This window comes from Bombyx mori, chromosome 15 (assembly GCF_030269925.1).
Source record: "Bombyx mori chromosome 15, ASM3026992v2".
NCBI lineage: Eukaryota > Metazoa > Arthropoda > Insecta > Lepidoptera > Bombycidae > Bombyx > Bombyx mori.
This window is the reverse complement of record NC_085121.1, coordinates 1,576,119-1,590,295: the sequence shown is the minus strand read 5'-3', so window position 1 is coordinate 1,590,295 and position 14,177 is coordinate 1,576,119. Positions and strand designations below refer to the sequence as shown.

Here is a 14,177-nt window from a genome sequence, read left to right as displayed (position 1 = left end):
GTGAGTCCGCGCGGGTGGGTACCACCACCTTGCCTATTTCTGCCGTGAAGCACTAATGCGTTTCGGTTTGAAGGGTGGGGCTACCGTTGTAACTATATTTAGACCTTAGAGCTCATATCGCAAGGTGTATCACAAGGATATTAATAGTATGCATGTATAAATAAGTAAAAAAAATATTTACAAATTTATTTATTTTTGTCTTATCTATATAAGAATTCACCGTTTATTCTTGAAATATTAAATTGTGCTTTAAATTTCAGGCCAAACTGGAAAAGCTCACGGCATTGGCGGCTCGTCGCAAGGTAGCCCTTGTAGACAACTCCCTCTATCTGCAGCTACTGTGGAAGGCCGACGTGGTGGAATCCTGGATCGCAGACAAGGAGACACACGTGCGATCTGATGAGTTCGGTCGAGATCTGTCCACTGTGCAGACATTGCTCACCAAGCAAGACACTTTCGATGCTGGTCAGTGGTTTATCAAATTTTCATCATCACATTAGCCACAAAATGTTCACAAGAATATTATAATAATATTTTTAAATCAGAAAAAAAATCATAAAAATATAAGTAAAATTGTTTTGTACAAAACCATACTGAGATCGAAATAGTATGGCAAGACCATAGAATTAAAAAGTAATTAATATGTTAACTCATAATGAAATTGGAATTACGAATCCTAATAAGATATAATGTGGTATGAGGTCTGGCGGCGTTCGAGCACGAAGGGATCCAGAACATCACGTCTCTGAAAGAGCAGCTGGTGGCGGCGGGGCACGAGCAGACGCCCGCCATCGTGAAGCGGCACGGTGACGTCATCGCGCGCTGGCAGCGACTGCTCTCCGACTCCGCCACCAGGAAGCAACGGCTGCTGCAGCTGCAGGACCAGTTCCGACAGATCGAGGAACTCTACCTCACCTTCGCCAAAAAGGTACACCACCAATTTAGCTGGCTAGAGGTCAAACATCGCGGTAACACATGTACGATTGTTAAATTGACTGTTTTAGTCAATAACACGGTATATAAGTTCGCTGAAATTGAGAATAGCCTGTGTTCGGGTCATCGCCTCCAAATGCCAGTTATAATACCAATTTAAATCATATAAAGCCATTGAGATTTCAATAGTACAAAAACTTTCAAAGATGTAGGTATAGACGTATAGTCGTCGTGGCCTAAAGGATAAGACGTCCGGTGCATTCGTGTGTAGCGATGCACCGGTGTTCGAATCCCGCAGGCGGGTACCAATTTTTCTAATGAAATACGTACTCAAGAAATGTTCACGATTGACTTCCACGGTGAAGGAATAACATCGTGTAATAAAAATCAAACCCGCAAAATTATAATTTGCGTAATCACTGGTGGTAGGACCTCTTGGGAGTCCGCACGGGTAGGTACCACCACCCCGCCTATTTCCGCCGTGAAGCAGTAATGCGTTTCGGTTCGAAGGGTGGGGTAGCCGTTGTAACTATACTGAGACCTTAGAACTTATATCTCATGGTGGGTGGCGCATTTACGTTGTAGATGTCTATGGGCTCCAGTAACCACTTAACACCAGGTGGGCTGTGAGCTCGTCCACCCATCTAAGCAATAAAAAAAAAAAAAAAAAAAAGACGTAGACTAGGGTCCTAGAACTTAACTTTAGAGAATATTACGTTTGTTTTACTTTTGTCTTTAATCAACAATATTATACGACTTGTAGTTACCTTTTACGAAGGTTGCACAATATACGTTTAGTTTACTGCTATTTATACTAAGCCTTAGGTAGAACACTACATTCTGCGTCATGTTTTATTTATTCTTTTATCTTTCCTAAATACTACAACTAATCTTCGCTCTATGATCTTAATTTTACCATAAGCACACCAAGAGTTAGTTTCGTTTTATTTAATACATTTTTTCTTTTCTTTTGTTATTGTAATGTTTTCTTGTCAAACTGGGAATAGTCTATGGTCCATATTTTTCTTGATACCAATAATTATAACTAAAAAAAAAAACGAATTTGATGATAAAACAATATCCTTTTAGGTAATTTTACGATAGATGACTAGTGTAAATGTGTTGCTAAAGTCAATTTCAACTGTCGACAGGCTTCTGCATTCAACTCGTGGTTCGAGAACGCGGAGGAGGACCTGACGGACCCCGTGCGCTGCAACTCCATCGAGGAGATACGCGCGCTCAAGGACGCGCACGCGCAGTTCCAGGCGAGTGACCCACGCATATTCCAACTGTATCCCGCCTGTTTCTGCTGTGAAGCAGTAATATGTTACGATTTAAAGGATGGGGCAGCCGTTGTAACTATACTGAGACCTTAGAACTTATCTCAAGGTGGATGGCGCAATTACGTTGTAGATGTCTATGGACTCCAGTAACCACTTAAGACCAGGTGGGCTGCGAGCTCGTCCACTCATCTAAGCAACAAATAAATAAATAAATAAAAAAAACTACCCTGTGTGAACACTGTAGTGACATGTGCAACTGCATCCCGCAGGCATCGCTGTCGTCGGCCCAGAGCGACTTCGAGGCGCTGGCCGCGCTGGACGCGCAGATCAAGTCGTTCAACGTGGGCGCCAACCCCTACACTTGGTTCACGATGGAGGCGCTCGACGACACGTGGCGCAACTTGCGCAAGATTATCGGTAAGTGTCGCGCTCTTCACCGCTTGCCAATAACAACATGCTCTAGCAAAATAATTATGTTACTAGTGGTAGGACCTCTTGTGAGTCCGCGCGGGTAGGTACCACCGCCTTACCTATCTCTGTCGTGAAGCAGTAATGTGTTTCGGTCTGAAGGGTAGGGCAGCCGTTGTAACTATATTGAGATCCTAGAACATATCTCAAGGTGGGTGGGGCATTTACGTTGTAGATGTCTATGGACTCCAGTAACCACTTAACACCAGGTGAGCTCGTCCACCCCTCCAAGTAATAAAAAAAAAATTGAATTCGAAAATATCTTTTAGATCATATTTAAATTTGTATTCATTTTCAATTCGCTTACCTAAAATTAAAATAATAACCAAATTGAAATAGTAGAATCTCCATCTCTTATCTATAAAATACTCCAATTTAAAATGAACTACAAAAAAATTATTACACCTTAGATTTTTTTTTATCTTGAATATAATTGTGTAGCGGAGCGAGACGTGGAGTTGTCGAAGGAAGCTCAACGGCAGGAGGAGAACGACAAGCTGCGGAAGGAGTTCGCCAAGCACGCCAACACCTTCCACCAGTGGCTCACCGAGACTCGGTGCGTTGACCAATTACTTCAAACGAGGCTTGTGGAGAGCATTAAGCGGTAGGCAGTGGCTTGGCTCTGCCCCTGGCATTGCTGAAGTCCATGGGCGACAGTAACCACTCACCATCAGGTGGGCCGTATGCTCGTCTGCCTACAAGGGAAATAAAATAAAATAAAATAGATATGCTAAACTCAAATATCATATTTCGTCTTCTCGCATTAAAACTGTATAATCTCAAAACTTCCCACTTTTACAGGAGAATGTCTTAAAGGTTTAACCTGTGATATTTTTAATATTAATCATCTTTGCAATATTTATTATTATTTTACCAGTTACATTATCAGTCTTTAAAAATAAGATAAAATTATGTATTAATTTTGTTACTAGTAGTCAAAACATAGGTAAACTAAAAAAAAAAACTAAAACTAAACTACACTCTTTTGACAGTATTTGTGAGAAAAATACTAGTGATACCAAATGATTTCGCATATTAACTCAATTTCGAGTATACTTGGCAATTGTACACATTTAATGCGAAAAGACGATTTAACTCCAAATAAAATAAGACTCAAAATGAATTCGGCAAAACCCTTTACAATGCACAGTGCCTTGAGTAGACCATACGGGACTTCTTTACCTTGTGTCCTGAGCGACACTGCACTGTATTCTCAGTCATCACATACTTACTTGACACCGGATGACCATTAACTGATGTCCCTATGTAATTAAAAACCAGTCATTTTTTATCCAATCTTTAATAAAACCGAACAAAATCCAAAATTTTATGGCGCAGTGACAGGTAACTATCAATCCCAAGTTCACCGTCACGGAGAGTGAGTGCATAATCAATATTGACAATGACAATGATGTACAGGTACCGGTTGCTAGGCTGGGACGGGTAACGTATTGGATGGTTTAAGTGTTTTTATACTAAACGCTTAATCGAAGTTCGGCAAAATATAATAATATATTAAATTATTAACTACCAATGTCATAAATTATCGATTATCAATCGATTAATAATCGATTTTTCATAAACAAATGAATTTAGTCGATGTTTATTTCACATTTAAAACAATTCCCGATATTTGTTAAAGATTGTTTGCTATCTTTTGTTTTGCCAAACGTCTTGTTGTAAGCATGTACCTGTCGTAATTTTTCCTACGCAGATAATTTGCATTGGCTTTCAAACTGTATAGTGATGTGGACTTAAAAAAAACAATGTAAATATTCAACAAGCCTACCTTCCCCGACGGAGACGAGCGGCTTGTAATCAATCAATTCAGATTATTAAGCTAATCCATATTTTAACAAGGCCATAAAACTTTTAAACTTTTTAAATATTATAGGGTAATTTTATATTAGACAAAATTACATTATTATACACTTAATAATAATAACCATATCAGTTTTATAAAACCGATAAACTGTTTTATATATATATTTCTTAAAATGACCTATATTTCAGACAGTATTTAAATGTTCTCAAAATGGATAGGTTTGAGCTATTGTTGAGTCGAATTAGTCACAAACACTGTATTACACATTTACATTTCAGATTCAATGTTTTACGCTGAAGCGGTGATAGAATGGTTACGAATTATGTTCTTTAAAACGAACAAATATAAAATGAGTTAAATCAATCTAATAATTCCAGTAAATGTGCAAATCATGATTTTGTAATATATGACTAACAGCACATCAATGATGGAGGGCACGGGTTCCCTGGAACAACAGTTGGCGACGCTGCGCCAACGAGCGTCCGAAGTACGCGCCCGCAGAGCTGACCTGAGACGCCTTGAAGAGTTAGGTTAGTCGAACTAATTTTAATGACATAGTTTTCTCTTGGCTTGATGTTAGTGCCAGTGATCTTAGCATTTGATGAAAAAGTACATAAATATTTTAAAACTAGCTGTACCTGTCCACTTCTCTGGGCATTTAAAATTAACATTATTATTTCTCACCCCCACAAAGATTCTCATCATTAACACCTCCGCAACTGGTGTAGAGAGTCCAACACTCACATAAATATTAGCCTATCCATTAAGTACATGTATTTTCTACATGGATACCAAGTTTCAAGTCAATTGGATGCATGGTTCAGTAGTTATAACGGAACATCCGTAAAAACCACTATTAGATTGATGTATTAGTATAGATGGTTTATGAAAGAATTGTATGTTGTCAGGCGCCGCCCTGGAGGAGCATCTGATCCTGGACAACCGCTACACGGAGCACAGCACCGTGGGACTAGCGCAGCAGTGGGACCAGCTGGACCAGCTCTCTATGCGCATGCAGCACAACCTCGAGCAGCAGATACAAGCCAGGAACCATTCCGGTTTGTATCCTTCTTCGTGTTTTGTATCAGTAGCTACACCGCTGAACCGGACTGTCGCCTCATAACTCGAAACGTTTCTTTCAGTGGCTGTGAGTAGTGCTTGTAGAAGCATAATGAATGCAAGGAACTTTTCACGTTTTTTTAAGACTTAACTTAACACTTTATATTTTTCTGTGACGAAATTGACAAACTTTGGATCTCTATTTAGTTTTTTTTTCTACCTATGCTAGTAACCTCGAGGGGCTATCCTAGGTTATGTTTAGTAACAAAAGCAATAGTTAGTAAATTGTACAGACAAATTATTGTAATGTGTAATTTTCCTATAATTATAATCCTGCTTTAGGACAGATCTTGTTTGAACTCCATATATTGTTCAGTGAGCTGATATTGTTATTTAGAACTTTGTATATGCCAATTAATCTTGTAAATGTCGTTAACGTTATTCTGGTTGCAATGTCTTAAATTCTATCAGACTAGTCTGCCAGCATACTTCAAGATTATATAAAATAATTCCATTTATATTTCAGGTGTAAGCGAAGACGCCCTGAAGGAGTTCTCGATGATGTTCAAGCACTTCGACAAGGATCGATCTGGACGCCTCAACCACCACGAGTTCAAGTCGTGTCTGCGAGCCCTCGGGTACGACCTGCCCATGGTTGAAGAGGGACAACCCGATCCTGAGTTTGAATCTATACTCAGTAAGTATAACCCATGCTGCCTATAGCCCACAGCTTAGATGGGAAACACTAATATACTATTCAAAAGTAAATTAAGCCCAAAAACTTGAGCCTCTCACGAGTCACGGTATGTTAAATGTCAAAAACATTAATAAAAGCACTTATCCTCGACTTCAAATACAAGGTTTCTCTGTTCTCTGACCCCTGCTGTATACGTTTGACATAATAGAATTCCAATTTTAATTAATATAACAATTGGTTTTTGCTTGTTCATCCAATCTAAGCTTAATGTTTGTTCCGTACGATGACTCAGTAGGTGCATATATTTAAAATAAGTGTTTGGAACAGGTATCGTAGATCCGAACCGCGACGGCCAAGTATCCCTTCAAGAGTACATGGCCTTCATGATCAGCAAGGAGACCGAGAACGTGCACTCCTCCGAGGAGATCGAGAACGCGTTCCGCGCCATCACCGCGCACCAGGACCGGCCCTACGTCACCAAGGAAGAACTGTACGCGGTCAGTATACTTGCATTAAAAATATTTATGTGTATCGATGGGGGTGAATATTTGTGGTGATGATTCTTTTTTGTGCGTCTTATCTTATTCGATTGAATGTCATTAAAAATCACGGAATTAATTTATCTGAAGGTTTTGATCTCAAACCAAAGAGAAAATTCATTATTTTTTTTGGTTAATTGTTAACAGAACCTCACGAAGGAGATGGCGGACTACTGCGTGGCGCGCATGAAGCCCTACGTGGAGCCGAAGACGGAGCGCCCCATACCCAACGCGCTCGACTACATCGACTTCACACACACTCTGTTCCAAAACTAAAACCTTCCCCTCCCCCTACCCGCGACCGGCCCCGCCACGTTCATTAAATTTATCAACTAACTCGCTTTTTATTTGGTCACCTTCCTCGTGCAGCGCGAATGGCGGTCGTGAGCGTAATTGCTATTTTATTACGACTGAATATAACTTATTGAACGTTAGCTAGGCAAATATAAATTATTAACTGCTTATAAGCTTATCCATGTTATTCCACTGAGCATTTATAAATTATAATCGTAAGTGTTGAAAAATACGATGATTTCTATCGAGTAGCTGATCGCGCGTGTCGTTAGGACGGCGATGGTTCAATGGGAACGCGCACCGTCCGACTCGATCCGGGAGAGTTTACTCACACTTGTACATGTTCCCAGGTTCATGTACTGTAACGGTATGGATTTCTTTTCTCTGAACCCAGCAGAGGGATACGAAGCTACCGTTAAGACTGTGCTTGGTCAAGTTAAAAGTTCTATAGAAGTATTATTTATGTACGCCATTATAATATGACATGTGTTTCGAAGCTTTGCTGAAACTCTATATTTATTTTTTGTATTCTTTATGATATTACAATAAATATTTGTTTAAAACTTAAAATTCGTTTAATTTGATCATGGTAAAAATTAAATCTTGAAACCCGAATTTGTAATCAAACAATAAATTTAATGGGGGGTTTTTTAATATATATATATATATTTTTTTCTTTCTTAGATGTGTAGACGAGCTCACAGCCCACCTGGTGTTAAGTGGTTACTAGAGACCATAGACATTTACAAAGTAAATGCCGCCACCCACCTTGAGATATAAGTTCTAAGATCTCAGTATAGTTACAACGGCTGCCCCACCCTTCAAACCGAAACGCATTACTGCTTAACGGCAGAAACAGGCAGGGTGGTGGTACCTGCTCGTGCCGACTCACGAGAGGTCTTGCCACCAGTAAAAGTCCGTTTTCGATATTTATATTTTTTTGGCTATAACTGCCGCAAATTGTTGGAAGTTACGTTTAGGATCGCCTAAGCGCAGTGCACCTCGTCGACCTCTAACTGACCAACAATCTAAATTCGGAAGCTGCTTTAGATGCAGCCGTCGGCAAAATAGTTTCTAATAAATTTTATTATATTTTTTTTAATTTCCACTATTCATTGATCGTCCCCTGCAAATATAAATGTTAACATTCATCAATTACAAAAAATCTTCTGAAAGAGTTGATAGGAATTTGTTTAGACATATTGCTCCATTGATCTGAAAGGCGCGCTTTTGAGTGTGAACAATATTTTTGCTAATTTAGACAGAATATCCAAACAAACCTTGATAAAAAACGGGGCTACGATACAAATAAAATCCGAGGGATCAAATTGAGAATTAACTTAATAGCTTTGCTTAGAGAATTAAAAGACTCAAACAAGATAATCCTAATGGAAGCAAAAAAAAAAAAAAAACAAAAATAATCATTAAATAAAGAAATAATTATATTTAAACGAAGTTTTCAGCAGTAAGCAGCGGCTTCGCTATTACACGGCATTAGCAAGATATAAGACATTCTGTGCATATTGGTTAACGTTAGTGCTACATGATTTTTAATATGATCAAATATATGCCACATCAAATAGGTATGTATATACAAAAGGTATTATAATTCTTCATAGCAAATAACAAATATAATTATTTATGTACAATTTATTTAAGTGCACACAATATTTTACAACAATTTAGTGCATTTCATAGTGCTTATAAACTTACAATTATTATGTCTTTAATTAATTTACGTTCCTCTCTAATACTTATGTTAATATAAAAAACTTCTGACCAACTATTATGAGTTAAATAATAAATATCTAATTTACAAAAAATCAATATTTGCAGCTTTGGTAGTAGAAATATTTAAGTCTGTCAGAAGACTCATGATATCATTTTATGTGTACAATCTGCATCTTGTAGCTGGTCAACAAGGTTGAGGCTGACTTGAAATATCTACATTACACCATGCGACGTGCACGTTCGTCTAAGATTTACAAATTCTGACATCTGATTCTGATTATTTGTTACGCGAAGTTCTAGAACGATAGTGATTCATAAATAGATTATGAAAACTAATAATTGACTCGAAACGACATGATTCCGAAATGATAAGTTCATATCTGTGCTCTCTGCAGCAAGCTGTACTCCTGGGGCGTGACGAGCTTCTGCAGCTTGTCGAGCAGCGGCTGCGGCAGCGGCGAGCTGGGCGGCTGCAGGTGCTGCACGGCCAGCAGCTCGCGCACGTAGGGCCGCCCTCGCGCGTTGTACGTCAGGCACCACTTCAGGGTCGACAGCAACGACGGAGGCAGATCTGGGACAAAATTCAAAACTTCACATTAAAACACTGGTGGTAGGACCTCTTGTGAGTTCGCACGGGTAGGTACCACCACCCTGCCATTTCTGCCGTGAAGCAGTAATGCGTTTCGGTTTGAAGGGTGGGGCAGCCGTTGTAACTATACTTGAGACCTTAGAACTTATATCTCAATGTAGGTGGCGCATTTACGTTGTAGATGTCTATGGGCTCCAGTAACCAATTAACACCAGGTGGGCTGTGAGCTCGTCATCCATCTAAACAATAAAAAAAGATACGAATTACATATTGATATTATATTATAAGCTATTTTTATCAATAAAAAAAAATTGTTTATGTTTAAGTTGATTATCAATAAAGTTGATTATTGAAAACACGCCTAAAACAACATTTTCTGAAAATAAATCGTAGTAGATCGATTTATTGCCCTCGAAATCCCTTGTATACTAAATTTTATGAAAATCGTTGGACCCGTTTCCGAGATTCAGATTATATACATATCGACGCTTGAAAGGCAAACGTGACTAAGCGACAATAACTGCTTTGTACATAAATGATAGGCAATAGCCATATTCGATGCGCAAAAAATATATATTTCTAGGTCTATTAAAATCATTTCAATCCTACAGCTAGATTCGTTAAAATAGATTTTTTTTTTGGTATTTTTCAGGTATATTTTTAATTAATTTCAACATTAAATTAGTCTACTGTAAAGTTCACGCATTGTCGCTTAGTCACGTTTGCCTTTCAGGCGTCGATATATATTAATATACAAGAATTGCACCAATTGAACGTTCATGATCTCCAAAGAAATCAGTAGTATTGGCCGTATTAGGCCATATTTAAATACAATTGTCCAATATCTCACGCTAGCGAATGACAACGTAGTCCACAGCGTCTAAATCATGAATGGTGTTCTCTTTATATGAATAAAAAAGCAATGCGCCTCCAAAATGGCTTAAATTTTGTCAATTTTGTACTCGCCAAATGTGAAGTGATCTAGTACATATTGCACTTTTTCGAAGTTATATTCCCAGTAACGAATAGATGTTACACTTTCCATATATAGCGCCTACACACATTTAATAAGCAATACGTACGTGGAGCAGGCGGATACTCTATCCGATGGTTGGGGTCGAGAATGGCAGCCAGTTTAGCGAGACTACGTATGTGCGCAAAAGGTGTGTGGCCATAAACCATACTGTACAGAATACAGCCCAAAGACCACACGTCTGAACGGAATGAGATCTGTGAAACCAAAGATAATATAAAAATTCCAATTCCATTTATTATATTCTAAATAAGATAAAAAGTGTATGATTAGTATCATCTTCTTTCTTTCCTATTACCCTCTGCTGGGGTGTAGGGATCAAATCAAATCCTTCTGTTTACATCGATCTTGGGCAGTCTGTTCAAGCTCCTCCTACGTCATGAACAATACGCTCAGCTCCTGCTCCACCGAGCGACACCAAGTTGTTGGGGACGGCCTGATTAGTATTATGGGCATTACAAAATTAGCGTATTATGTCCGAAACACACACTTGGGCATTTTCAGTGCGAGCATAATTTCCACAGAAATCGTTCGTTCCGATTCGAGACTGCTTATGTATTAGAGGTGGGCATATTGACACTTTGAGCTTCTGTACAGACTGGACAGCAAGTGTCCTGTGTGCGGGCTGCGTCTAGTACCTTGATGGGCGCGGAGCCGTCCGGCGGCGAGTGCGCGTGTTGTCCGGCGCCGCCGAGCAGCGCCTCGGGGCTGATGTAGGAGTACGTGCCGGCCGCTTGCGCCCGCACCACGCTCGTCGCGTCGCCGCTCACCGACGACGCGATACCGAAGTCGATCAGCTTCAGACGTCCACTCACCAACAAGAAGTTTGCGGGCTTCAGGTCTGCGTGAATCACACCTGTGCAAACACATTCGAATTGTAATTTCAATTTATGCAAAGACAAAATCTTAGAGAAATAAAATTACACCTAAATGTTATCACAAAGATCACATTGAAATGGGACAAGAAATTATGTATACAATACGAGTACAACAATGATCTAGTCAAACATTAATTATACATATTATACATTTTGTGAGCATTTAATATTTTTTCTAATGACTATCCAATATATCAGAAATTATATTTATTTCTTAAATATTAAATAAATATATCATAATTATTATTATAATATAATATATATCTTCAATATTTATTTCTATTGAGTACCCTTACTTTAGCAGTCATACTATTGAGAATTATTAATAACTAAAATATCAAGAGAACAAGACTATAAAGGAATACTGAATTACATAAATACGCACCGTTTTCATGTATGTAATTAACAGCATGGAGCATTTCCTCCCAGTAATGAAGCACAAGAGCAGGAGGTACTCCCGAATTGCATCCTTTTAAGAATGTTGATAAATCCGTCTCACCAACTTCCAAAACCATGCGTAACATCTGTTGTGATTTGTCATACTCACTGCACAGAAAGGTGTAATGTAACGCAATTGTGAATTGCACAAGTGTAGCTTTAAAAAAATGTCAAGTGATACAACTATGCCGGTCTTTAAATCTTACAGGTACCTATCAATTTTAAGAAAATTGGGTACTTCTTACAGGATTTTAACAGTGGCATGTGTTCACTAGGATTCAAGCACTTATCATTTTACGGCAAATTAATACTCAAAAAGTTTCTTAAAAGAAGATTATGTAAAAAACAATCCCATAAAAACATATAATTTGCATATTTATTGGTAATGGAATTTGTATGTAGCATAAGTAGGTACTACCATTCTACCTAACTGCCACAAAGGATGCAGTCAATGATGTACAGGTATCATATATATGTATATAGATATCTATGAGCAATTTAAATTAGTTCCAGAAATTTAATTACTATTCCCGTGCCATTTAATAAATGAGTACTAATTTTTATACACATTTTCATGAATAATAAACTCACTAGTCATATAGCTTTACAACCCTGTCTGAGTTCTGCAATTCCCTGAGCAGTCGAACCTCATTGATATATCCTTGGGCCAGTTCATGATCTGTCGCTAAGTAAACACACTTTACTGCATACTCACAAGATGTTCCCACTTCTAGGACCTGAAAAGAATATTTACAATCTGATGTATGAAAAACAATTCAATCGACCTTGTATTACCATAGATAGGTGTGGTTTAATGAATGAAATTATTATATTACAGATCATATAACTCATAAAATTGTAGAGCAACATTAACATCAAGACTAAGAACTAACTCAGTTTATATTATATTCTAGCTGGACGATTGTGCTCATGACTAATCTCACAAGTGATTGATGGCAAAAATAGTCATAATCAAAAGAGATTGTGGCTTTCAAATATTCAAACCCAGAATAGATCCCACCACTAAGTATTTACTGTTTAATCTCGCATTTTTTTAGTGTAATTATATCATTTCTGAAGTTTTGAATACTTTACAGTTTTAGAAGTCACAGTTGTGATGATGGCTGATGATAACAATATATAACACAAGTTTAACTATAAAAGTAGTTGTAATTAGTCATAATTAAATTAATATGTATGTCTACAACTTGGGTAATCTTCAGTTTTTATTTTGAGAACTAATGAGAGTACAAGCTTGCACACTTCAAAACATACTAATTGTCGTACTTAATTGTATTTTACCTTGTAAACCTCACTAGAACCTCCTATGCCCAATTTCTTTATGAACATGTACTTTTTATCCTTAATGTTTGTTGTTTTAAATAAAATTTTGGAATTATTGCCTACAGCGCCTTGAGGGTATGAAGGTGTAGCTGCATATGATGCAGGTATCAGTTTTTTGTTTAAGGGGGTCTCCGGCTCAGGTATTATTGGCTGTGGCTGTGCTATTTGATTGCTCTTCTCATCCTTTTTGTTTTGCGTAAACAATTCACACCTCACCCTATCTCTGCTCGGGATCATGCTGTTCTGTGGAGTTTTCTTATGACTCTTTTTAGCTGAGTTTGGTGTAAACTTACGTATACCTGATTTAATCCCTGGTGTTGAAGATTTATTTTTCTGTGCACTATTTTGAACTTTAATCATTTCAGGTGTTTGTTTAATATCTGAATTAGTACTTTTAACAGTACTGTTATTAAATGGCAGTAATACATTACGTTTCTTCACTTCAGAGGTGGGCTGCGGAAATAATTTAGGAGTTTGTGATATCAAACTGTCTTTGGTAGGATGTGTTAGATTAGACCTGAAACTGCTACTTATATTTTCTTTGTTGTCAGTACTAACACAGGCTTTTTTCTCCAAAACGACCGCTTTAACTTCTTTCGATTTGGGTTTTATTACAGGTGTGTAGAAGTCCCTATTTATTTTATTATTTGTTGAAGGCTTCTTGGAGACCGTTTCGCCTATCGAATCATCATCGCTCTCGTCAGCAGACAAAAAACTTGAATCAGGGGTATCTGACTCTTTTTGAAGAGGCATCAAATTAGCTAATAAAGCTGACATTGGCATCGGAGCAAATTTGATGCTGTTAGAAGTAGATTCCGTGTTTCCACTCATCTTGAATACAGCGTTATATTTGATGACAGTCTCTTGATAATTATTTTGTTGCACTAATAGTTATTTAGACACATCTTAAATATTAACAAAACACAAATTTATTTTTCTAATAAATTATTTGGTTCTGCGTGTCAAAACTTAAAATCCGTTGATATTTTCAAATGCAAACTTTGATGTTGTTCTTTCAACTTATGTCTCTGACATTTGACATTCATTTTGGCATTTTTGTCAGTTC

The 14,177-nt window shown here is 37.8% G+C and overlaps 2 protein-coding genes across 6 annotated transcripts in view; one reads left to right on the top strand and one right to left on the bottom strand.

Annotated features, from left to right (window-relative positions):
* LOC101735654 (spectrin alpha chain) overlaps positions 1-7,668 on the top strand; it is a 37,773-nt gene extending 30,105 nt beyond the window's left edge. For 4 of the 5 annotated variants that reach the window (XM_062672377.1, XM_062672378.1, XM_004928620.5 and 1 more), the window contains exons 33-43: positions 261-465; positions 702-928; positions 2,085-2,198; positions 2,486-2,633; positions 3,126-3,240; positions 4,104-4,127; positions 4,927-5,039; positions 5,418-5,567; positions 6,095-6,265; positions 6,593-6,762; positions 6,952-7,668. In XM_062672377.1, the coding sequence (XP_062528361.1) occupies positions 261-465; positions 702-928; positions 2,085-2,198; positions 2,486-2,633; positions 3,126-3,240; positions 4,104-4,127; positions 4,927-5,039; positions 5,418-5,567; positions 6,095-6,265; positions 6,593-6,762; positions 6,952-7,080 (1,566 nt within the window). In that variant the 3' untranslated portion in view covers positions 7,081-7,668. The remainder of the gene's footprint in view (positions 1-260; positions 466-701; positions 929-2,084; positions 2,199-2,485; positions 2,634-3,125; positions 3,241-4,103; positions 4,128-4,926; positions 5,040-5,417; positions 5,568-6,094; positions 6,266-6,592; positions 6,763-6,951) is intronic. The other variant, XM_062672379.1, reaches the window with a different exon arrangement.
* Positions 7,669-8,733: 1,065 nt separating this feature from the next.
* Positions 8,734-14,156, bottom strand: LOC101743507 (dual specificity protein kinase TTK). The gene is made up of 6 exons (XM_038016053.2): positions 13,070-14,156; positions 12,359-12,504; positions 11,715-11,875; positions 11,090-11,307; positions 10,501-10,648; positions 8,734-9,400 (listed from the first exon to the last, which is right to left on the bottom strand). Exons 1-6 carry the CDS (start codon positions 13,940-13,942, stop codon positions 9,204-9,206), a joined length of 1,743 nt encoding a protein of 580 aa, XP_037871981.1. The 5' UTR covers positions 13,943-14,156; the 3' UTR covers positions 8,734-9,203.
* Between the last annotated feature and the right edge of the window lie 21 nt (positions 14,157-14,177).

Coding starts and splice junctions, on each gene's coding strand:
- LOC101743507 (XM_038016053.2), bottom strand. CDS start 13,942: ATGAGTGGAAACACGGAATCTACTTCTAACAGCATCAAATTTGCTCCG. Junction 11,876..12,358: donor GTTGTAAAGCTATATGACTA/GTGAGTTTATTA, acceptor CTTTCTGTGCAG/TGAGTATGACAAATCACAAC. Junction 9,401..10,500: donor AGAGTATCCGCCTGCTCCAC/GTACGTATTGCT, acceptor ATTTTGTCCCAG/ATCTGCCTCCGTCGTTGCTG.